The 24432-nt window shown below is 38.4% G+C and overlaps 1 protein-coding gene across 4 annotated transcripts in view; it reads left to right on the forward strand.

Annotated features, from left to right (window-relative positions):
* BCAS3 (BCAS3 microtubule associated cell migration factor) overlaps positions 1-24432 on the forward strand; it is a 1245307-nt gene that overhangs the window by 17778 nt on the left and 1203097 nt on the right. For all 4 annotated transcript variants that reach the window (XM_063455132.1, XM_063455142.1, XM_063455152.1 and 1 more), the window contains exons 2-5: positions 7651-7753; positions 14258-14312; positions 16621-16696; positions 18954-19060. In XM_063455132.1, coding sequence (XP_063311202.1) covers positions 7683-7753; positions 14258-14312; positions 16621-16696; positions 18954-19060 — 309 coding nt within the window. In that variant the 5' untranslated portion in view covers positions 7651-7682. The remainder of the gene's footprint in view (positions 1-7650; positions 7754-14257; positions 14313-16620; positions 16697-18953; positions 19061-24432) is intronic.

Consider the following 24432-nt stretch of genomic DNA (forward strand, 5'->3'; position numbering starts at 1 on the left):
TGTCTGGGAGTGTATGTGTGTATGTATGTGTGTGTGTATGTGTCTGGGAGTGTTTGTGTGTGTCTGGGAGTGTGTGTGTGTCTGGGAGTGTGTGTGTGTGTGTGTGTCTGGGTGTCTGGGAGTGTGTGTGTGTGTCTGGGAGTGTGTGTGTGTGTCTGGGAGTGTGTGTGTGTGTCTGGGAGTGTGTGTGTGTGTGTGTCTGGGAGTGTGTGTGTGTCTGGGAGTGTGTGTGTGTGTGTGTCTGGGAGTGTGTGTGTGTGTGTCTGGGAGTGTGTGTGTGTGTCTGGGGGTGTGAGTGCGTGTGTCTGGGGGTGTGAGTGCGTGTGTCTGTGAGTGTATTTGTGTCTGGGAGTGTGTGTGTGTGTGTACGCGTTTATATATGCATACAAGTTTTGGTTTTTTTTGGGTGGTGGGGTGGGGGTGGAACTCGAGTGAGTTCCCACACTTTATTCCCCAGGACTTGACCCCTGGTTATAAGAGCTTCCAAATCACACACAGAAGAGAAAATAGCACAGTCAGTAAAAAAGGGGGACAAAACTTTTTTTAGATACATAGATGAGAAAAGAAAAGTAAAACAAAGTTTAGTTAGATTAAAAACAAACAAAGGAAGGTATGTAGAAGAGGATAAAGTTCTAGCTGATTACCTCAATGAATATTTTTGTTTGGTATTTACAGATGAAAATTAAGGAAAGGGACCTCAGTTAAGAAAAAGGATAAATGAGTCATTTATTACACGTGAGTTTACGGAGGAAGAGGTTCTATTTCAACTGTCAAAAGTAAAGACAAATAAGACAATGGGATCTGATGGAATACACCCAAAGCTATTAAAAGAGCTTAGTGGTGTACTAGCAAATCCATTAACAGATTTATTTAACCAATCATTGTTAACAGGAGTAGTCCCAGAAGATTGGAAGTTGGCGAATGTTGTGCCCATTCACAAGAAAGGTAATTGGGAGGAGTCGGGCAACTATAGGCCAGTAAGCCTTACTTCAGTAGTGGGGAAATTGATGGAAACCATGTTAAAGGATAGGATTGTTGAACATCTAAAAACACATGGATTTCAAGATCAGAGACAACATGGGTTTACTCCAGGGAGATCATGCCAAACTAATCTTATTGATTTTTTGATTGGGTAACTAAAATTATAGATCAGGGTGGTGCAGTAGACATTGCTTACTTAGATTTCAGTAAGGCTTTTGACACTGTTGCACATAGAAGGCTTATCAATAAACTGCAATCTTTAAGTTTGGATTCCAATATTGTTGAATGGGTAGGGCAGTGGCTGAGTGACAGGCAACAGAGAGTTGTAGTCAATGGAGTATATTCGAAGCTTGGGCTTGTCACCAGTGGGGTACCTCAGGGATCTGTACTTGGACCCATTCTCTTTAATATTTTTATTAGTGATATTGCAGAAGGTCTTGATGGTAAGGTATGTATTTTTGTTGATGATACTAAGATATGTAACAGGGTTGATATTCCAGGAGGGATAAGCCAAATGGCTAATGATTTAGGTAAACTTGAAAAACGGTCAGAGTTGTGGCAACTGACATTTAATGTGGATAAGTGCAAGATAATGCATCTTGGACGTAAAAACCCAAGGGCAGAGTACAGAATATTTGATAGAGTCCTAACCTCAACATCTGAGGAAAGGGATTTAGGGGTGATTATTTCTGATGACTTAAAGGTAGGCAGACAATGTAATAGAGCAGCAGGAAATGCTAGCAGAATGCTTGGTTGTATAGGGAGAGGTATTAGCAGTAGAAAGAGGGAAGTGCTCATGCCATTGTACAGAACACTGGTGAGACCTCACTTGGAGTATTGTACGGAGTACTGGAGACCGTATCTTCAGAAGGATATTGATACCTTAGAGAGAGTTCAGAGAAGGGCTACTAAACTGGTTCATGGATTGCAGGATAAAACTTACCAGGAAAGGTTAAAGGATCTTAACATGTATAGCTTGGAGGAAAGACGACACCGTGGGGATATGATAGAAACATTTAAATACATAAAGGGAATCAACACAGTAAAGGAGGAGACTATATTTAAAAGAAGAACTACCACAACAAGGACATAGCCTTAAATTAGAGGGACAAAGGTTTAAAAATAATATCAGGAAGTATTACTTTACTGAGAGGGTAGTGGATGCATGGCATAGTCTTCCAGCCTAAGTGGTAGAGGTTAACACAGTAAAGGAGTTTAAGCATGCGTGGGATAGGATGGAGTACAGCCATGTGTATTGCGTGTCTTGTGGGTGCCAATGAGCTTGTTGAGTGGGCAGGTGTCCTTGGTTGTGTCTCCTCTTTCTCTTGTGAGCGTTGTGGTAGTTGAGTGTTGACAAAGTGTCGTCTATTTTCCATGGTGGTGTACTCTCTCTGCTCCTGATTAATGGTTGGGGGAGGGGGGGGGGGGGCAGGGGGAAGTAGGGGGTAGGAAAGGATAGGTGGGGGGGGTTGCTGAAACTAATATTGTGTCTCTGAAGAATATTAATTTCTGGCATAAACATTTTTTTTTCTGGTGTTGAAGGATAAATCTGGCAGTACTATGATGTTTGAATATGACTTTGTCTCTATTAGCTTTTAGGACTTTCTCCTTAAATTTGTATGAATGAAAACAAGTGATTATGTCTCTGGGAATATCAGGTGCTATATTTGTTGGTTTGTTTAATCTGTGACACTGACATCTGTAAATTTTTTCATTATAGCCATCTAGTTTTAGCTTTGAAATAGTCGTACAGCATATTTTGTAAATCTTGCTTGTGAAATAGTCGTACAGCATATTTTGTAAATCTTGCTTGTGAAATAGTCGTACAGCATATTTTGTAAATCTTGCTTGTGAGTGTTCTTAAAGTTACGGAACCTAAGATTTTTTTCTGCGAGATCTGTCTTCTATTTTATTTTCAAGATTGCACATTTTTTATGTCAATGTATTAACTACTTCATTTAATGCAGTTATCTGGAAATCAGTGTTCTTAAGTCGGTCTTCCATATCCTGAAATTTATCCATTAGTTTAACTATTTCACCTTTTATTTCCAACTGCATTTCTGTGGAATTTATTGAAATTTCCTTTTTTATTGCTTCTAAAATAGATTGTAAACTTGCATTCAATGTTTTGATAGTAGACATTTATTTATTAAAATATAAGAAGATATTAATTATAAGTTGGTAGACCTCAATCATTTCTACTGAAAACCTACTCGTACTAGGTGGGGCTTGCCCTCACATGCCACACAGATGAAAAGCCCTCTACATTCTAACGCAGTGAGAGGTCTGTCCACTTTCACCCTTGTAATTTTTTCGCTCTTCATAGAACCATTCCTACATGCCATAGGAGACATCTCCTTGATTTCAGATATTAGTTAGCTTGAAAGATTTTAAAGTTGCAGCTTACGCCTATGACATTTTATTGAATATCCCTTACATCCCTCCTGCATTTGCTAAACCTTTGGATAAACCTTTGCTAAACCTTTGGATAAGACCTTAACCCAGTGATGGCGAACATTTTTGAGCCAGAGTGCCCAAACCGTAGTAGAAACCAACTTTTTTTCCCCCAAATTGCCAACACGGCTATTAAACCTGAATATATATATTACCTGAAAGTTTTTAAGTTTAGAAAAAAACACTCATACAGTTGCCCTCCATCCCACCCACCCACCAACGATCCGAAAGCAGAGTAGGCACCTGCTGTTTTGGGCAGGCAGGGGCCTACTCTGCATTGCCGCCAGGGGGGCTTTGGTGTGACCACATTTCCCAACTGTCATTCAGGAACACTTACTTTCACGAGTGCACTTCATCAAATTTATACTTGAGACTGGCAAAACGCATCCCTCCGTTCCACTGATGTTAATCACAGTGTTCTCTTCTGTGTCCTCTTACATTGGGAACGTTATAGAAGTTCCACTATCTGTAGTCTTTTATTTGTCCATAAGATTGCTCAACCACATAAAAACAAAGAAATATGAGCCTAATCTTTACTGGCTCCAAACATGTGAGTGCATCTAATTATACTTTGACACTTTAATTGAAACTACAGGCAATATTTTGTCTCTCTTTGTTTTATTAAAGGAGAAAAGCCAAAATACCTATTGTATAATATTCCTTTAAGATACTCGACCATGTATATTTATTTGTAGTTTCCCTATAGGAGCTGCACCGTTGCCCGCCACTCCCCCTTCCCTTGATCCGCCACTGCAGCGGCGGCGGTGCAGCTCAGCTCATTCCTGGACACTATATTGTCCCGGAATGAGGGTGCCTGTGACACGTGGGCACCCTACCGGCGGCGCCCGTGCCATAGGTTCGCCATTGCTGAAATCTTTGAATAAGAATTCCTATTCCTTCATATGTAGCTTACTAAATGAGCACAACATTCTACCAACAACAACCCTAGCTCTTACTACTGCCATTTTGGAGTTTGATAAATAAATCTCCTTTAATTAATTCTCCATCCTGCTCACAACATTTTTATAGAATAAATAATTAGAACCATGTTTAAATGGTTATTCTAAACAAAACCAGTGTTCATCTTACAAAGCAAAAGACAAAGGCAAAATTCTCTTTGGATCAGGGCTTGACAAATTTGCTTTGAATCTAGGAGCCCCTTCACCCTCCTCAAGCTCACTAATTCTCAGTTCTCTACGACTGGGTTTAATGCCTTTCAGGCAGGATGAGATAACATGAGCAGAGGTGTTCTCGCTGACCCAGTGGTCCTCCAATATATATTGCTAGGTATATTTTTGGAGAACCTCCTTGGCCCAAAAAGCCTGGGGATGTTTACACTACGTATGAAAGAGCATGTTTCATTGTTTGATACAATGGAGTCCGATTTCTACCATTTATTTATTCCTTCAGCTTTTTCTTGTATGTCTGTTTTGGAGATAACCCTTCTAATCCAGCTGACATGAAGTTTGGAATGCGGTCTCTTCCTTGATTACATATCTCAACCATAAAATACAAGCTTATAAAACCTTTCAGAAATGGCATTTGACACACAAATCCAATTGTATAAGGAAGAGTGCCTACCTTAGTGTACAGATGTATATCCTTCCAAGGGTACAACGGACCACGATCCCACAACCTTCCGATACTCCAATGTGTATATAGAACATGTATATTCAGCACACCTTGATGTGTAAAGATATTTTTGTAGCAGCATTGCAACATAAACTCTGTCTTTATCAAGCTTGATAAAGACAGTGTTTAGTCTAAATGATACTTTTTTTTTTCCTTCTCGTCATGAAGTAGTGCTAGATGTTTGCTGTTTTTACACTGGTGTACACTAGGTATGAACTCAACTTGGTCTGCGTGAATTAGATGGGTTAAAAAGGGGTTCAGTCTCCCTGCGAGTATTTTGGCTAAGATTTTGCTGTCATGGTTGATTAGAGAGATGGGTCGGTACGCCTGAGGTAGCGTGCTAGCTTTTCCTGCTTTAGGAATCGGGACAATATTGGCCTGGGACAATATTGGCCTGGGTCATGTCACTGTCTGGGGTATTACCTGTCGTTATATCCCGATAAAGGGTTTCGAAATGTGGGGTCAGTTCGTCCCTAAATATTTTTTAGTAGCCGCCTTGAAAACCATCCAGACCTTGTTACTTTTTAGTGTTGATATAGCCACGTTTACCTTGTCGCTTGGTATAGGGACTCCTAAGATTTTGATGACTTTCGTGTATAGTTTGCGAGTGAGGAACTCTGATATGTTCGGGGGTCATATGGCATCTGGGGTGTCACTTTCAGAAGTGTGGTTGTAAAAGGTTGTGAAAACCCGGGTGACAGCGTTCAGGGAGGTTGTAATGGTAATGTGTAGATAACTAGGTCTAGGCCACAGGGTACGAGCTAGTAATGTATCCATTTTATTGGACTTCTCGTTATGTCCTCTTGGACCATATTAGAGAGCGGGCTGTGTCTTCAAGAAGGAGCTCCTTTGTTAAGAGCGAAAGGTTTGGAGTTGTGTCAAGGTCTATGGGGTTAGTGTAGTTAAGTGTTTTTGTTCTGCAGCTCATAAGGAGTATAGTAGGTTGGAGAGTAATTGAGTTTGTTTCTTTTTATGAGTAGCTATTTTGATAAGGGAACCCCGAATGACAGCCTTATGCGCAGCCCACACTGTTGCCATAGGGACATCTGGTGTCACATTCTTTGGGTGGACTAACAGACACGTAATTGTAACCAAACAAAAGAACTCACAAGAACAGCGGGGTTGAGGGCCCTGCTCAATGAGCTTACATGCTAGAGGGAGTGGGGTATAGTGACACAAAGGGTATAGGTTGGGGTAATGAAATAGGTTGCTAGAAAAGTGTTCACTAAGAAAGTTGAGGTGGTGTATATTTTTTGTGAGTGTAGTCGATCTGTGGCTAGTATGTACCTACCCTCTGGATCTGAGATTGTGTGGGAGATCAATATCCGTGGCTAGTATATACCTACCCTCTGGATCTGAGATTGTGTGGGAGATCAATATCGGACATATCTTGTGAATTAGAATAGCCACACCTCTGTGTTCGCAGTAGGCTCTGGCCTCGACAATCATGGAGTATGTATTATCTCGGATGGAAACCTGGGCAGATTTTGGTAGGTGTGTCTCATGAAGAAATGCTATGTCCGGGTTCAGTCGTTTTAGTTCCCTATATAGTGTGCGTTTTTGCGGGGGGCATTCAGACTTTTTGTATTTAGAGATGAGACTTTCAGAGCTATGCTGGGGCAATTCCGACTTCGCTGGAGAAGCAGGTGCGCGTGGACTGGCCTCGCCGCCATCTTGTGCCTCGTGGCGGGAGGCCGCAAACACATCTATGCCCGTCGTACCCGTATCCGGGTTCAATTTGGATGATTTGCGAGGGTTGCATTGTCCATAACATCTCAGGGCAGAAAAGGTTGATGAGATGCTGTTGTAAAAGTGCTTAAATTAGCTGTTAGTTAGGAGGCCGGTGAGGAGTTCTAGACCAACGCGTCCAGCTTGCTTCCCGGTCGTGCTACACCCCGTATTGTTTAGTTTTAACATTTTTACTATGTATTGTTTAATGGACTCAGAAAGATGCACACAAGCTGCTGGTTAAATTATGGACATTCTATTCATTACAGGTGCAGAAATATAAAACATTTAATTAACACATTGGTTTCCTTTTTGACATCACAAAAGGATAGTAGCTTGCCCCTTTCTGTCAAAGTTCTTGTTTTATTAGGTTGCCAAATTCATAAAATTAATTTGTTTTGTGTAAATTATAAACTATAAAGTCATGATTCCTTGGCTTGTAAGACTAACCTTGAAATATGCTATAACAGATTAAATTTTGTTCATTCAGTATTTAATAATAGCGATTAGTGTTCTTGGTTTCCAAATAATAAGGGTCTCATTGTTTAAATGCTTTTATAAAAATGTTAATTAAATTTTGTAATAGACGTTGCAATGAAAGAATATCAACAAGTGTATTGAGACTAAATGAAAAAGAAGTGAATAGTAATAATATGTATGGAGTGGATAGAAGTAGAGAAACCATTAGATGGGATGTCTGAGACAACCCGGAATAGTAGAGGGAGAAAGAATGTTGCAGTAAGCTTATCTATTTCTGATGTGTCTAGGTTTATCTTCAGAAAGAGAAATACCGGTATATCAAATCTGAGTCTGTGCTGAAAGTTACTAATTTTTTTTTTTTGTTTTTTTTTACAGTTGTGCTTTAACTGTTAAGATAGAATTTAAACATGTCATCAGAATCTCCTCGCCGTCCAAGCAGGTGCACAGGAGGGGTGATGGTCCGACCTCAAGCTGTCACGTAAGAATAACTGTTTTCTTTCAACCCACTATTGACTAAATAAGTGATTTTTGTTTTTATGTTTTTCTGGTTAAATTTATTAATTAAATAAATTTTAAAAAAGCTTTTCGGTTTACCAGTTTCTAGTTGTTTGTTTTTGGTCAAAAATACGAACCTTTGTATAGTGATTGATATTAATGTTAATGAAGACTGTTGTTCAGTTTAACATACTGGCAAAGGTTGCAAGTTTCCTAGAACTCAGGAGCGCAACACTTAAATAGCTTTCTCCTGACTTCCATAGGTGAGCAATAGTCACAAGTAAGTAAATGCTTCAGGATGAATGCAGAACGCAGCATTTTTTTTTAAAATTGGATATTCTGGAGCTACTCTAGGTGTGTCCATTCTGCTTGGTGGTATATACATTTTGTGATCCTGGATTTATCACTAATTTCACAGGACACGAGAGACTTAGAGATGTAGAACTACCAGAAAGAAGATCTTTGTGGGAAGTCTAGATAGGGCAGAGAGCTGTGAGTTTGGGGTTGCTGCCATTGATAGATGTGCATGAATGTTGTGCAGTTTGATCAGCAGAGTGTTTACACTATTATAATTCATATGAGCATCACTGAGGTCTTAACAGTGACTGCTGGCTGATGTATTTTTTATTTTTTTTGCTGAAAAGTTAGATTTACTGGAAAAAAAAGTTGTTTTGCAATTCTTAAAGGGACACTATAGACACCAAAACAACGTTCGCCTAATGAAGCAGTTTTGTGTTTACATCATGCCTCTGAAGTTCCACTGCTAAATTCACTGCCGTTTAGGAGTTAAATCACCTTTGTTTCTGTTTATGCAGGCCTAGCCACACCTCCTCTGGGTGTGACTGGCACACCCTGCATAAAAACAAAATTTACTTATTTTAAAACTTTTTATCGCTTGCTCTGTAAATTGAACTTTATTAACACACAGGAGGCTCCTGCACAGTCTAGCAAACTATTAACAGAACAGGAGATAAGAAATTCTAAATTAAAGAGAATTTGCAGTAAAGGAAGTGCAAACATTAGATGACTCTTTATAGGAAATGTTTAGGAATGCTGTGCACATGCAGGGAGGTGTGCCTAGGATTGCATAAACAATGTGATTTAACTCCTAAATGACAGATAATTGAGCAGTGAGACTACAGGGGTATGATATGTACTCCAAAACTGCTTCATTAAGCTAAAGTTGTTTTAATGATTATAGTGTCCCTTTAAATAATAAACAGAATAAGAGGAAGTGTAGCGTTGAGTGACAAAAAGCTTGTTCTGTTAATTAAAGCAGCACTGTCATGCCAAACTTATCAATTCCTAGTCTCTCCCTCTGTCAGGATCTGTTCTTCATTTATTCCTGTCGGCTCTAGTTTTCTTTAAAACATAAGACAAAGTAGGGACTATTTTGTCTTATGGAGCTTTCCTACGCCTGACCATCTATGACTAGCGGAGGAGCAAATGACCCCCAAATGCCCCTAAGCCCACCACATTACCTATTTTTTTAATCTTGATTTTCTGCCCCGACTTATATTCAGGGCACCGCCATCTTTGTGTGGGTAGATGAAGTCCCTGTGGGACACGTCATCTGCCCACACTAGACAGACTGTGAGATTCCCGCACATGCCCAGTGAAACACTTGGACATGCGAACAGGAATTTCATCTATTCATTCATTCGTCAGAAAGACGAATGAATAGCATTGTCAGACGAATAAACTAACATTGTGTATTAGTGCCCCCACCTCTGCGCGGTGGGTGGGGGCCATAAATTACAATTTGGGACCCCCCACCATCAAAGGTGACTAGGGGTCCCAAAGCCCATAGTAACCCACCCCCCCACCGAAAAAAAAGTTACATGTAAAGAAAAATGAAAGTTACCATTTGACTTCTTCTTTTTTTCTAAAATCTTCATTTTTCAGCCCCATAAAAGGCCAAATAAAAAAACCATCATACCCGTCGAACTTAACCCCTTAAGGACTGAGCCAAATGTACACATTGTGAACAAAACAAAACCTGGCATTTGCGCTATATGTCTGTCCAACCGGAATTCACCTCTTTCATATTAAATGCACCCCCCCTTATTATATATAATTTTATTCAGGGGAAACAGGGCTTTCATTTAATATCAAATATTTAGCTATGAAACATAATTTAATAAGAAATTGTGTTATTTTTTTAGTTCTACATGACATTTTAACTGTCAATGTCATAATACTGTTTGCTTTTACTGCAATAAAATACACATTTGTATTCAGCAAAGTCTCACATGTAAAACAGTACCCCCTATGTACAGGTTTTATGGTGTTTTGGGAAGTTACAGGGTCAAATATAGCACGTTACATTTGAAATTGAAATTCACCAGATTGGTTACGTTGCCTTTGAGACTGTATAGTAGCCCAGGAATTAAATTTACACCCATAATGGCATACTATTTGCCAGTAGACAACCCAAGGTATTGAAAATGGGGTATGTCCAGTCTTTTTAGTAGCCATTTGGTCACAAACACCGGCCAAAGTTAGCCTTAGTATTTGTTTGTGTGTGAAAAATGCAAAAAACAATAATTTTGGCCAGTGTTTGTGACTAAGTGGCTACTAAAAAAGACTGGACATACCCCATTTGCAATACCTTGGGTTGTCTACTATTGCAAATGGTATGCCATCATAGGGGTAATTTTCATTCTTGGGCTACCATAGTGTCTCAAAGGCAACGTAACCAATCTGGCAAATTTTAATGTGAAAATTAAACACGAGCCTTATATTTGACGCTGTAACTTTTGAAAACACCATAAAACCTGTACATGAGGGGTACTGTTGTACTCGGGAGACTTCGCTGAACACAAATATTTGTGTTTCAAAACAGTAAAAAGTATCACAGCAATAATATCGTCCGTGTAAGTGCTGTTTGTGCGTGAAAATTGCAAAAAACGTCACTTTTACTGGCGATATCATCGTTGTAATACATTTTACTGTTTTGAAACACTAATATTTGTGTTCAGCGAAGTCTCCCGAGGAAAACAGTACCCCCCATGTACAGGTTTTATGGTGTCTTGGAAAGTTATAGGGTTAAATATAGCGCTAGCAAATTAAATTCCCTACACTTTCGGCATGGGTTGTCAGCCAGGTCCCGCTAATTGTAATTAATTAAGATACCTAATTATGTAAAAATATTTTAAATATATATGTAGAATTAATATAAGTGTGTGTGTATATGTATATGTATATATATGTATGTATGTGTATATATAATTTTTTTAAAATATTTTTATTTATATATATAGGTGTGTGTATATATATATATATATATATATATATATATAGTGATATATACGTATATAGATAAATATATTCGTTCTACGTGTATTTTGATATAAATATATATATATATATTAATATCACAATACAGTTAGAATGAAATAACACACATCTATATATTTTTTAATAATTTATTTGTAATTATTTTTTAACGTATTTACATTTTTTTATATTATATATAAATATATATAACAATAATTATATATATATTTAATCAGTATCAGTCTACGTGTAATTTGATATATATATATATATATATATATAATTATATATTAATAGTAAAATACAACTAGACAGTGTGTGTGTGTATATGTGTGTGTGTGTGTGTATATATATATATATATATATATATATATATATACTTAGATCATATATATATATATATATATATATTTTTTTTTTTTTTCCACTTATTTAACTTTAATTTATTTTATTTCAAGCCAGCAGGGGGACTACCTGTCATTACAGGCAGTCCCCCTACTGGCAATGCAGCAGGCAGCTAACCCGGCCATGTGATTGTGAGGTCCTCGCAAGGACCTCACTCTCACATGGCCGGTGGGGGGGGGGGGGGGGCTGCAGGAGGACGGATGTGCCGCGGGGGGCTCCCTGGGAGTCCCCCCAACCGCGATCACCGGCGTGGGATCGCGGGCGACCGGGTAAGTAAAAAAAAAAAAACGGAGGGCGTACTATTACACTCTGCGGCATTTAGAGCCGCTTAGAATAGGGCGTAATAGTACGCCCTCCGGTTTTAAGGGGTTAAAATAAAATAAAAAACCTGAGCGCAAAAAAAAATTAATCGTCACCCATGGAGGGCTTCGCGCAGACTGAGCTCTGCAGGGTGGGGGAAGCTTTTAAAGCCTTCCCCCGCCCTGCAATTAGACTAAGAACACTCTGATTGGTTGGTTTAAGCCAATCAGAGTGCTCTGTGTCATTTTACACAGTGTGGGAAAGTTCTTTGGAATTTTCCCACGCTGTGTAATTTGACTCATAACACTCTGGTGGGCTTGGAATCTAACCAATCATAGTGCTCTTTGTCATTTTACACAGTGTGGGAAAATGTCAAAGAACTTTCCCACGCTGTGTAAAATGACAAAGAGCACTCTGATTGGCTTAAACCAGCCAATCAGAGTGTTCTTAGCCTAATTGCAGGGTGGGGTAAGACTTTATAAGCCTTCCCCCGCCCTGCAGAGCTCAGTCTGCGCGGAGCCCTCCATGGGTTTTTATTTTAAGTTCGACGGGTATAAAAATGTTTTTTTATTTGGCCTTTTTTGGGGCTGAAAAATGAAGATTTTAGAAAAAAGATGTCCCAGGGGTCGGGGCTGGTGGGGGGAGGACAGTAGGTCCCCCCCCCCCATTATCTTTATGGCCCCTACCCACTGCTCAAGGGTGGTGGCCAGGGGGAGGGAGGACAGTAGGTCCCCCCCCTCCCCATTGTAAATGTATGTCCCCCACCCACTGTGCAGGGGTGGGGGCCGGGGGGAGGACAGTAGGTCCCTCCCCCTGATTGTCCATTATGGTCCCCACCCACCGCTCAGTGGTGGGGCCAATAGGTTTTTTTTTTTTGCAGTTAGAAGCCACTGGCTGCTCACTCTTTACTAGACATGCCCCTACTCGCGGTATAGCGAGTAGGGGCAGATCATTTACTAATACTAAGTAATCTTTACTTAGTATTGGTAAATGTGGCTGAAAGACCAATTTAGGTATTTCAGCCTTTTGGAAGATAACTCCCTGATACTGTGGGAATTAGGGAGTTATCTACTAAGCGGCTGCAAGATGCAGCCGCGGCACAAATTGAATCGGAGTTTCATTCATTCGAATGAAAGTCCGATACGAACAAAGTCACAAATTGAGTTCTAAAAGAAACGAACATAATGTTCTCATTCAGTTAGAACTCAATTCAGCAGTTTCGTTTAAAATGACAGGAAGCATCGCGAGATCACAGAGGAAAGGTAAGAATTGTGGGAAAACTGCTCTAACCAGCGGAAATGAAGCACACTTTGCCCCTCCGCTGGTCAAAGCTGGTCAAGCGGAAGAAACCTCCATAAGGCAGAGTCCCTACTTTGTTTTACGATTTTAACCCCTTAAGGACCAAACTTCTGGAATAAAAGGGAATCATGACATGTCACACATGTCATGTGTCCTTAAGGGGTTAAAGAAAACTAAAGAAGACAGGAAGAAAAGAAGAACAGATCCTGAGAGAGGGGGAGAAGAGGAAGAGATTGAGGAAAGGTAATGTTCGGCATGACAGTGCCACTTTAATGCAAATTTACTAATACTAACTAAAGCTTACTTAGGATTAGTAAATTCTGCCTATATTTGCAAGTAGGGACATGTCTACTAAACAGTGAGCCCCCTAGTGTCCCTCTTCTCCCGAGCCCCTACTCGATCCGACTATGGGGGGGACCTATTGTCCTCCCCCCCATATATATATATATATATATATATATATATCTTTTTTTTTTTTTAAGTAAAAAAAAATTAAAATGCCCCCCCATTTTACACACTTAACATACCTACACAAACACTCACTTCACAAACGCACACTGCATTCATTATATACACCCACTACACAAACACACTGCATTCACTTTACACACACTACACACACACTCTGCATTCATTATATACACACTACACAAACACACACACTCTGCATCCACTACACAAACGCACACACTGCATTCACTAATAAAATACTCTCACTGCATTCACTACACACACACATTCTTGAAAACATAAAAAATTCTAACTGGCATGTATATTTTGTGCATTTAAAGATTTGCAATAAAATAAATAAATAATAAACATGTTCAGTTAACAGTAGATTTGTGTACGAATAGTTTATTTTTATTTTTTAATGAGAAATGTACAGAATATCGGTATTGGTTAGTTATCGGCTATTGGCCTGGAAGTTCACAGATTATCGCTATCTGCTCTAAAAAAAAAATATCGGTCGATCCCTATCCTTCAGTACAATTCCTGAAGGAAAGAAAGAAAGAAGGAAAAAAAAACAGATGCTTTGCTTATTTTCCACACTTAGCTCCTTAAGTACCCATGGGTGAATACCATCAGGCCATGTAGCTTTTGTTTATACTAACATTCTTTAGTTGCTGCAGAACCTTATCTTGAGTCATCCAGTAGGGTCTTTAATATTAATTTGTAATTTTTATTTTTTGTGTTTAATTTGTAGGGAGCAGTCATATATGGAAAGTGTTGTTACATTTCTGCAAGATGTCGTTCCACAGGTTAGTATATCAATACAAGAAACGGTCATTAAGCTAAGTAATGACACATCATTGTTTGGGAGCTCGTTTGTGTTAATCCCAACATAATGTTGGTTTTGTTTTCTTTCAACAAAAACATTGTTCCCCAAAACAGGCATTATTAATGACACAAGCATTTTTTTCAATGTATTTAGGCAACTATAATTTGCATGTTTCTCTTTAGGGAATCCCTATTTTTTTAAAGGCACACTATAGTCACCAGGACAACTACAGTTTATTGCATTTGTCCTAGTGAGTAAAATAAATCCCTTCAGTATTTTTGCTGTTAACACGGTCTTTTCAGAGAAAATGCAGCGTTTACATTACAGCCTAGTGATAACTCCACTGGCCACTCCTTAAATTGCTACTACAGGTGCCTTCTTAAGAAGTCCTGCCTAACTTGCAGCACTACCATTCAGTGTCTCTACCCTCTGCATGCAGACACTGAACTTTACTCATAGAGATGCATTGATTCAATTAATCCTTATAAGGAGATGCTGATTGGTCAGTGCTGTGTTTGACTTGTGCTGGCTCTACCCCTGATCTGCCTCCTTGACAGTCTCAGCCAATCCTATACTTAAGCACTGTGATTGGCTCACACCACCACTTCTAATGATGTCAGCAGACAGGGGCAAAGCCGGGAGCTGCAGACTTGAATACAAGTAAGATTTTACTATATTTAGGGAGGCAAGAGAGGGCCAGGGGGGCCACATGGTGGTTTTAACACTATAGGGTCTTCCTGACCCTATAGTACTCCTTTTAATGTATTATTTTTATTTTTTATTAACTAGGCATTCTATCCTCCAAACAACCTAATCTCTAAGCTCACATTTCATCCAAGTCATCTTTAATAATGTTTTTAGTGGGCAATAAATGGACACTATAGTTATTAAAACAACTTTAGCTTAATGAAGCAGTTTGGGTGTATAGATCCTGCCCCTGCCACCTCACTTCTCAATTTTCTGCCATTTAGGAATTCAATTAATTTTGTTTCGGTCCATGCAGCCCTAGCCACACCTTCCTTGGCTGTGACTCACAAAGCCTGCATGGGAAAAAAATGGTTTCATTTTCAGTCAGATATTAAATTACTTTAGAAGTTTCTATCTCCTGTTCTGTATATTGAACGTTAATCACACACACAGGAGGCACCTGCAAGGTCTAGCAAGCTGTTAACCGAGTAGATAATACATTCTGAATCAACAGACTGTGCAATAAAGCAAGTGTAAACATTGGAGCTCCCTTTTCAGTAGGTGGTTAGGAAGGCTGTGTAAGCCACATGCAGGGAGGTGTGACTAGGGCTGCATAAACGGAAATAAAGGGATTGAACTCCTAAATGGCAGAGAATTGATCACTGAGAGGGCAGGGGCTTGATCTGTACACTAACCCTGTTTGCTTAAGCTACAGTTTATAGTTGTTTTGGCTGAATCAAGAAATGGAGGAACACCCAGAGGGTTTCACTGATAAAAACAGACATGCATAGTACAGCCTTCTTAACTCTGTGTTGGTCGGAACAGTCTGAATTGACTGACATCCCAGGGGGCAAACATTTTTTTTTTTAATCTCTGATTATAGAGTAACCTAGACATTTGCTTGCAATTCTCGTAGGATAGCATAAATCTATCATTTCAGATTGATTTGTATTTTTTATGACAAAATTCACCTTAGTGCATAAAATTGTTAGACACATTGCCTAACCTCACTTAAAATAAAGGGATAAGTAGAAAGAAACCGCTTAGTTATCTTGTGAAAGTGCAAAATCTTTTCTTCACCCCCTTCACTTTGGTCATCAGAAAAGCCATTTAACTTGTTTTATCTGATACTGCTAACTTTAAAGCAGGGGTGCCCAAAAGGTAGATTCCCAGATATTTTAAAAATACAACTTCCATAATGCTTTGTCATTCTAAAGACATGCAATGCATCATGGAAGTTATAGTTCTACAACGTATGGGGATGTACCTTTTAGGCACCACCGTCTTAAAGGGTTACTCCAACCATTTAACACATTTTTTTTTAAATTAGCCTATTTAAAGAGTTCAGTGTTAAAACTAACCCTAATAAAAATTAATAGTTACCTGTAATCTAGCGCCTGTCAAGTTCCTGCGCTAGTTTCAACTCCTGTTCTGATGTTCTTTATAATAGATGTGATCCGTATTAGGCTGTTTGTTACTTCAAATGTGACAAGATTGTTAAAAAAAATATATATTAAACATCTAGTATTTTATTTATTATTTACACACCACATTCATACACTTGGCTTTGTCCATAATGTTTACCTTGTGTCATCCCACAGGCATACAGTGGGTCTCCTGCAACGGAGGAAAAAGAAAAAATAGTTTGGGTCCGTTTTGAAAATGCAGATATGAATGGTGAGTATTACTTAGTGATACATATGAGCATTACCTATTTATTGAATGACACATTCACTGTTTTATGCTTTTTTTAAATGTATTTTTTAGATTGATCGTTAATAATACCATGGAATGTAGCTTTTATATGTTCCTTATCAATTTACATTCATTTAAAATATAATGTATATTTCCATTTAATTGGGTTTGTTGGAGAAATCATGTGCCTATTTTAAAACCCAAGTTATGGATTTTGGCTACACAGGCAATGGTGCATCTTGCCCGCTCCCACATGTTTCTCCCCCAAAAATGCTTCTTCACCTGTGAGTCCTTTAATCCCCCTCTTGAATTTCTTACCCACTTTTTTTTTCTTATACTCTTTTTGGTATGTCTTACCCCCTTTAGTATATCTTATTCTCCATTTTTACCCTCCCCACATCTCCAGTCAATCTATTTGTGTCCTCCTGCCACACACACAGCCTGTATCATTTTCCCCTCACCCTCCCACAGAAATCTGTTCTGAACTTCTGGCTTTGTCTCTCTCTTTTGCCCACCCACAGCTCCAGCCTGTCTCTTTTGCCCCACCACTCCCACACCCCCTCCCAACCTTACAGCCCCAGTCTTTCTCTTTTGCCAGCTCACCTGTAGCATGGCAGAGCACAGTAGAAGAGCTCCCCTCTCCCCAGTCTGACAGGGAGCTGCTATGTGCTCTCTGTGAGCATTTCCTGTCAGACCGCATAGAAGAAAAAAGCTTCTCTACCACGAAACATGCTGTGACTGGCAAGAGGGGAGTGCTGTTCAGTGCAGACCTTGGAAGTGTGGTTACCGCTGCAGATCTCACGGGGGGTCCAGAACTCCATGTCCGGCGGGCCGTAGGTTGTATGCCCAATTTTTTTTTTGCTGGATTAAAATAATGTTGTGACATTAAAAATAAAGAATATTTGTTTGTATGTTTGTGTCCCTTACTTTTAGATCATGCCCTCCCCTTATAAAGTAATACAAAACAAAACAAAACACTGTTCTTACTCACTACTCTAGAACTGGGCAATATTCTCTTTGCAGTAGCTTCTCTTCTTCCGAATCCATCCTCACGAATCGTCTCTGGTCCTATCAAATGTTTGTCACACATTTGTAACCTACTGACCATGCTTAGCAATTGATGCACTCAGCCAGGTTGATGATCGTCAACGTGAAAAATTGAATTCAGCGTATCCATATGTGATCACTGATCACTGATAAAATGTCCCAGCCCATGATTTTTATTCTGCCGCTCTCTTCCCTTAATTTGTTCTTAGGCGAGAGGGCAGAGAGTTCACAATTACAGTGTTCCAAACTGTTAAAAAGAAGTGTTAAAAAAAAAAAGTTAAAAAAAAATAAAAAAAATATTTTGAATGATTTTTTTTCCCAGTGCTGATCAACCTAAAAATAACATTTTCTTACTTCCTTTTTTTATTTGTATTTTTTAAAGATTTTATTCATATTAAATTTTTATATATATATATATATATATATATATATATATATATATATATATATATATATATATATATATATTTGATGTGAAATGAAAGCTCTTTTTCTCCTGAACAAAATGATAAATAATGGGCGTGGGTACAATTAATATGAAAGAGGTAAATTTATGGTTGAACAGACATATAGCACAAATTCTAGGATTTGTTTTGGTTCGGAACTTGGGCAATCTTAAAGGGTTAAGATGGTTTTGGTACTTGGTGTACGTTTGAAAAAAAAACTAATTGCTAAAATATAAAAGACTTGCTTAAGATAGACCAATAGTAGAGCAGAGATTATAATCTAATATTGTTATGTGAAAGGGTGTGTTACTGATTTATTTTACCTTCCAATTTTTATAAATAACACATTACTGCCAGTGGAATTAAATTGGCAAAAGAAGCAATGACTTCAGTGGGTTAACAGGTGAACAACACCTGCAAATATTGTTTGCCTCTCCTTTCTAAGTGTGGTGAGGGGTTGCACCAGTTTTTATATTTTGTATCCATTTTCTTACTGAAACACAATCCAGAAACCCAGATATGATGTAAAAAAAACGAAAAAACCCAATAAGATTATCAATAGACATCATATCATGTATACTGACCTAAAAAATAAAAATAAAAAAATAACACCACAGATGGTGGGCCTCTCTTATCTTATGGGTCTATAAAACTGTAAAATTTGTATATAACTGTTTTTCTCTAATTGTTCTTTGTTTGAACAGTATGTGAGAGATGACATTTTTTTCTCTCCTATTTCCCATTAGACATATATAGAAATATGGAGTTCCATGAAGTACATAGCACTGGGAATGACCCCCCTCTTCTACTGATGATAGGGTATACGGATGGAATGCAGATCTGGAGCGTACCAGTGAGTACACCGTTCCATTAACGAATTGTTTTTTGTGTGCATTTTATAAGGTAATTAACTGTGGTAAAGTTAATGAAGATATCTGCACGTGGATTTATGATAATTCCCTAATGACATTTACTAATCCTTTTCAGCTTGCTTCCCTAAACTCTTTGAAGGCAGCTAAGAACGTCGGATTTTTTTTTTTTAATATACAATCATTTTAGCGTTTTATAAATGTTGGTTGTCCTGGTGACAGACCTAAAAGATGCCTTGTTTTCTACAGCATAGATCAACCCACGATGTGCTTTTTATATATCTACACATAGGTCTAACTTTATAGAGCTCTCTTTCACATACCAAAGTTTTTGAAATTTCTGTTTTGTGTTTTTTGTTCATCCCCCCTCCCTCTTTTTAGAAGACATCACATATTTTACCTTGGTATTTTTAAGTGATCTCAGTAACACCGTCACTGATAATCAAAATGGGAATGATCAAGAAATGCAGAGAATATTTTTACTTTTAGGACAGAAAAAAAACTTTTCCATTTTAGGTAATTTTGTTCTAAAATGTTTGAGTACTGGTTAGCCATAATAGACTCCTAGTTATGTGACTTGTTTTGTGTATGTCATGTGACCGTTAGGATTACTAACTAAAGTGAAAATTCAAAGTGAATATCAAATTTAAGGCCAAAGTAGCCAAACTGGAAGCATAGTTGGCTTAGAGAAGTTTGGCTATTTATAGTTTGAATTTGAAATTCACTATGAATTCACCTTGAACTCTCAATTTAGTAACTAACGCTGAATGTGTGTCCCTTATGGTCATTATATATTTGAAATGAAAGTTTATACTTAAATGAATTATAATTTAGTGCTTAGGTAGGCAGCTGTAATTTGTTTGTAATTTTCAGGACTATTCACTAAACTGAAAATTCTAAGTGAATTTTAAATTTAAAAGTCAAAGTAGCCAAATAAAAAGCATAGTTGACATTTAATTTTTCCTGTTTTTTTCCCCCTTCACTTTGAAACTCACCTAAAATAATGTTAATCACTGGGACGCTTTTTCTGTAATTCCCCATTTCACATTTAAAGGAACACTTAAAGTACCATAACCACTACTTTCAGTAAAAGTTCAGTTGAGTGCTCTTAGCCAAGGAGCGCAGTCCGGATCTGCCTTGCTTTATTCATTTGAGATGTCTGACTTCTCATAGAGGAGTAGGCTAAATGCAGCTCTAGTGTCAGAGAGACCAGGTAAGTTGTCAAACTAAAACCGCTTTAATACTTAATGTGGGATGGTGCCAAGGCACATTTAGTGGTTCTGCTGCTTTTAGTGTTCCTTTAAAGTGATTCTTTAGTGCCAGGAAAACAAAGCCATTTTACTGGTACTATAGAATCCTACAGGGCCCCCTTCTCTCGCGCTCACCCTCCTGAACCCCTTCAGTCACTTTCCCAAATCTTGCGCCGATGTCCCTCTGCGCTGTCAGACTTCGCCCAAGCTCCTCCCCTGCTGCCGACAGGAGGTGTGCCTATATCTATATTTTTCATTGAAATCCTCATTTATCCCTATGATAAATGATGTGTTCAATGTATATTGTGGTAGTTATCGTAACCTGTCATGATAGATTAACCACCACTGCAGGATAAATAGGTGTTGATGTATATAAAAAAAAAATATATATATATCTATCTATCATATATTTATATATGTCTCACTTCACAGATACACATTTACTAAATATACCGGTAGGTGATAATAAACATAATACTAAAAAAACACATTGGGAATTTCCAATTCTCCTTTAAGTTGCTTTTGGTTAAAAGTGTTATTGTAATTTGTACTTGCCAATAGACCACTGACCACCCACAGCAAAGTTGTACCATGACTTACACTACATCCTGACAGGCCGTGCATTTTTCTCCAGATATCAACGTCAGTTTTTCATCAGATGACTGTGTCTGTATGTGTGGTCCACATTGTTGACATTTGCCCTGTGTGCCTAATTGCTAGTCTGGTTCTGATCCACAGTGCAAGTATGGTTCTGATTTGTGTCCTTTGTGCATTAGAAAAAGATCCAAATATTTTCTCCTGAAAAAGTTTCTTTGAGCTACTAGTGGCGAAACATGCAAAACTATCAGGTTGCTGCCAATGTCTACTAGCTGGGTTTTCTGCTTAACCAGAGGATAGCGAGTGGTGGAGCAGTCATATTTTCCTAATAAATTAAATAAAATTAGAAACCCTAAGTGCAATCAACTACCATGTTATTTTGCAATGTGAGTGTGGTTTGTCTTGATAGATGGTTATAAAAAGCAAAGAGAGATTTTGTTTTCTCCTCTCACAACTAAGCTCTTGCTTCCATAGTAATTTGTATTGTCTGTTTCCTGTTGCTGCATCTCTTGGAGTGGCATTTTGAAGAGTTAAAATCTGATTCTGAGGTGTATATTTAAAAACCAAAAAGAAGCTTTCTACGTGTCTGTGCTTAGCTCTATTCTTTAGTTGATTTAAAAATGGGTTTTCCGAATTAGCAATCTTGTTCAGATTAAAGCAGATTTGATCAGTTTTTCTTACCTAGGAGTGAAACACATGCAAGGATCTGTATGGCATCAATTACAGTTCCTTATATACACAGCTTCAGGCTCAACTATTATGCTGGACACCCTTTAGGTTATAACTCCTCAGTTGAGTTTTTTCAATCAAGATGATGAATCTGCAAAGGGTGCTCTATCCTTTTTTTTACTTTTATTTTAGAGCCCTTTCTATTCTATTGGACACTTTGGATCATTAATGGTTCAATAGTTATGTTTAAATTCCGTAGGACTGCTAGGGGTGCAAGAATTTCTTATCTTATGATATACGTAATCTTGGATTCTGCAACATTTTATCATATTAAAAAGCATCCCAGTTTGCCCAAATGTTGTGTTGCAGGTCTCGGAGAGGAAAATGTTGCTGGGTAGATAGAGAGGCTGTCTGTTCTTTGTGCCCTTCCCTCTTGGGTTTTTCATGAAGTTCACTATCTAGATCTGCCATTGGGCCACTTTCCAGAGTACTGCATACACTTAATCTTTTCAAATGATGTTCCTTTGCTTATGGTTTAAGGTCCTTGGTCTCCCAATTGACACAGGTTTTGGAAATCCTGGTTTCTATAGACAGTGTTGACAAGAGCGTGGCGCCTTCTAGTGGTGGTAGGGGAACAGCCTATATGATGGGGGGGACATGCTTTACACCAACAGATTACCCAATGTTGATTTAATTTAAAGACAAACAGGTTGCTGCATGTGAAGAATTCAGATGTATTATGGCCTATATCTGTGTGGTGTGATGCAACACAATCCTGTTTCAAAGATAACACTGTTTGAGTGTATTTTAGAATATCGCCCCTTTGAGAAAGGAGTGAGCTCTACCAACTCTGGAGTGAAAAGGAGACACCAATCGCTTTGGTGAAAAATATCTGAATTTTGCTCTACCTTGAAAGAAAGCTGGTTTAGCTGTCTTAGAAGATGGTATTTGAAACATAGAAACATAGAAACATAGAATGTGACGGCAGATAAGAACCATTCGGCCCATCTAGTCTGCCCAGTTTTCTAAATACTTTCATTAGTCCCTGGCATTATCTTATAGTTAGGATAGCCTTATGCCTATCCCACGCATGCTTAAACTCCTTTACTGTGTTAACCTCTACCACTTCAGCTGGAAGGCTATTCCATGCATCCACTACCCTCTCAGTAAAGTAATACTTCCTGATATTATTTTTAAACCTTTGTCCCTCTAATTTAAGACTATGTCCTCTGGTTGTGGTAGTTTTTCTTCTTTTAAATATAGTCTCCTCCTTTACTGTGTTGATTCCCTTTATGTATTTAAATGTTTCTATCATATCCCCCCTGTCTCGTCTTTCCTCCAAGCTATACATGTTAAGATCCTTTAACCTTTCCTGGTAAGTTTTATCCTGCAATCCATGAACCAGTTTAGTAGCCCTTATTTGAACTCTCTCTAAGGTATCAATATCCTTCTGAAGATATGGTCTCCAGTACTGTGTGCAGTACTCCAAGTGAGGTCTCACCAGTGTTCTGTACAATGGCATGAGCACTTCCCTCTTTCTACTGCCAATATCTCTCCCTATACAACCAAGCATTCTGCTAGCATTTCCTGCTGCTCTATTACATTGTCTGCCTACCTTTAAGTCCTCAGAAATAATCACCCCTAAATCCCTTTCCTCAGATGTTGAGGTTAGGACTCTATCAAATATTCTGTACTCTGCCCTTGGGTTTTTACGTCCAAGATGCATTATCTTGCACTTATCCACATTAAATGTCAGTTGCCACAACTCTGACCATTTTTCTAGTTTACCTAAATCATTTGCCATTTGGCTTATCCCTCCTGGAACATCAACCCTGTTACATATCTTAGTATCATCCGCAAAAAGACACACCTTACCATCAAGACCTTCTGCAATATCACTAATAAAAATATTAAAGAGAATGGGTCCAAGTACAGATCCCTGAGGTACCCCACTGGTGACAAGCCCAAGCTTCGAATATACTCCATTGACTACAACCCTCTGTTGCCTGTCACTCAGCCATTGGGCATTGTGAGACTCCATTGTATCCTCCAATATTACTCATCATTGTGTCTTAGAGGCTATGGTAGTAGGAGAGACCCATTCATATTTAATGGATGTGCCATGTTGTTTCCTTCTTTTTGAACCACAATGCTTGAACTTCTCAGCAAGGATCTAAGAGTTAACCTTGTCCTGGAGCCACTGATGACTGAAAAAGTATTTTTGTTTTGAATATTTTTATTGTTTTCACAATATAAACGCAGATATCAAACTGATTCGTAATGAAGCAAGTATTTGCCCGCGCAGGGGCATAAGCATCAGTAAATAAAGGTGCATCATACACATTGTCGCTTACGTAGAAACGGATTTGTCATAACTGTTATACCAGAACATATTGGTTCACATTATCAACTGATACATGTAATTAATTCGGATTAGCGCTTCGTGTGCTGATTGTGTACTCTATGTAGTTAATTTTTCTTATAAGATCCAAGCAAACATTATAGATCCTTACGTAGGTAAACGCTCCAGGGTATTCCTGTGCACTGTTAAACTAAAAGCTGCATGGTCCGACGTATAACGCAGGTAGTCAACTGAGCCTACACTCTGTATAATCGTTAGCAGCATATTTAATTTGTGGCTGAGGCGTGAGTATGTAATTATCTATGTATTAACCATGCCATGGAGTATGTAAAAAACATAAGCACCATTTAGGATAAACATTCTGCTCCTCTATTAGCTACATAGTTAATTTAATTAGTGCTGCTCTGGCTAGGCCTCATCAAAGACTCAGTAAACATAGAGAAACTAATAAAGGAATTAAATAAAGATAGGCCTCAAT

The sequence above is a fragment of the Pelobates fuscus genome, chromosome 1 (assembly GCF_036172605.1).
Source record: "Pelobates fuscus isolate aPelFus1 chromosome 1, aPelFus1.pri, whole genome shotgun sequence".
Classification (NCBI taxonomy): domain Eukaryota; kingdom Metazoa; phylum Chordata; class Amphibia; order Anura; family Pelobatidae; genus Pelobates; species Pelobates fuscus.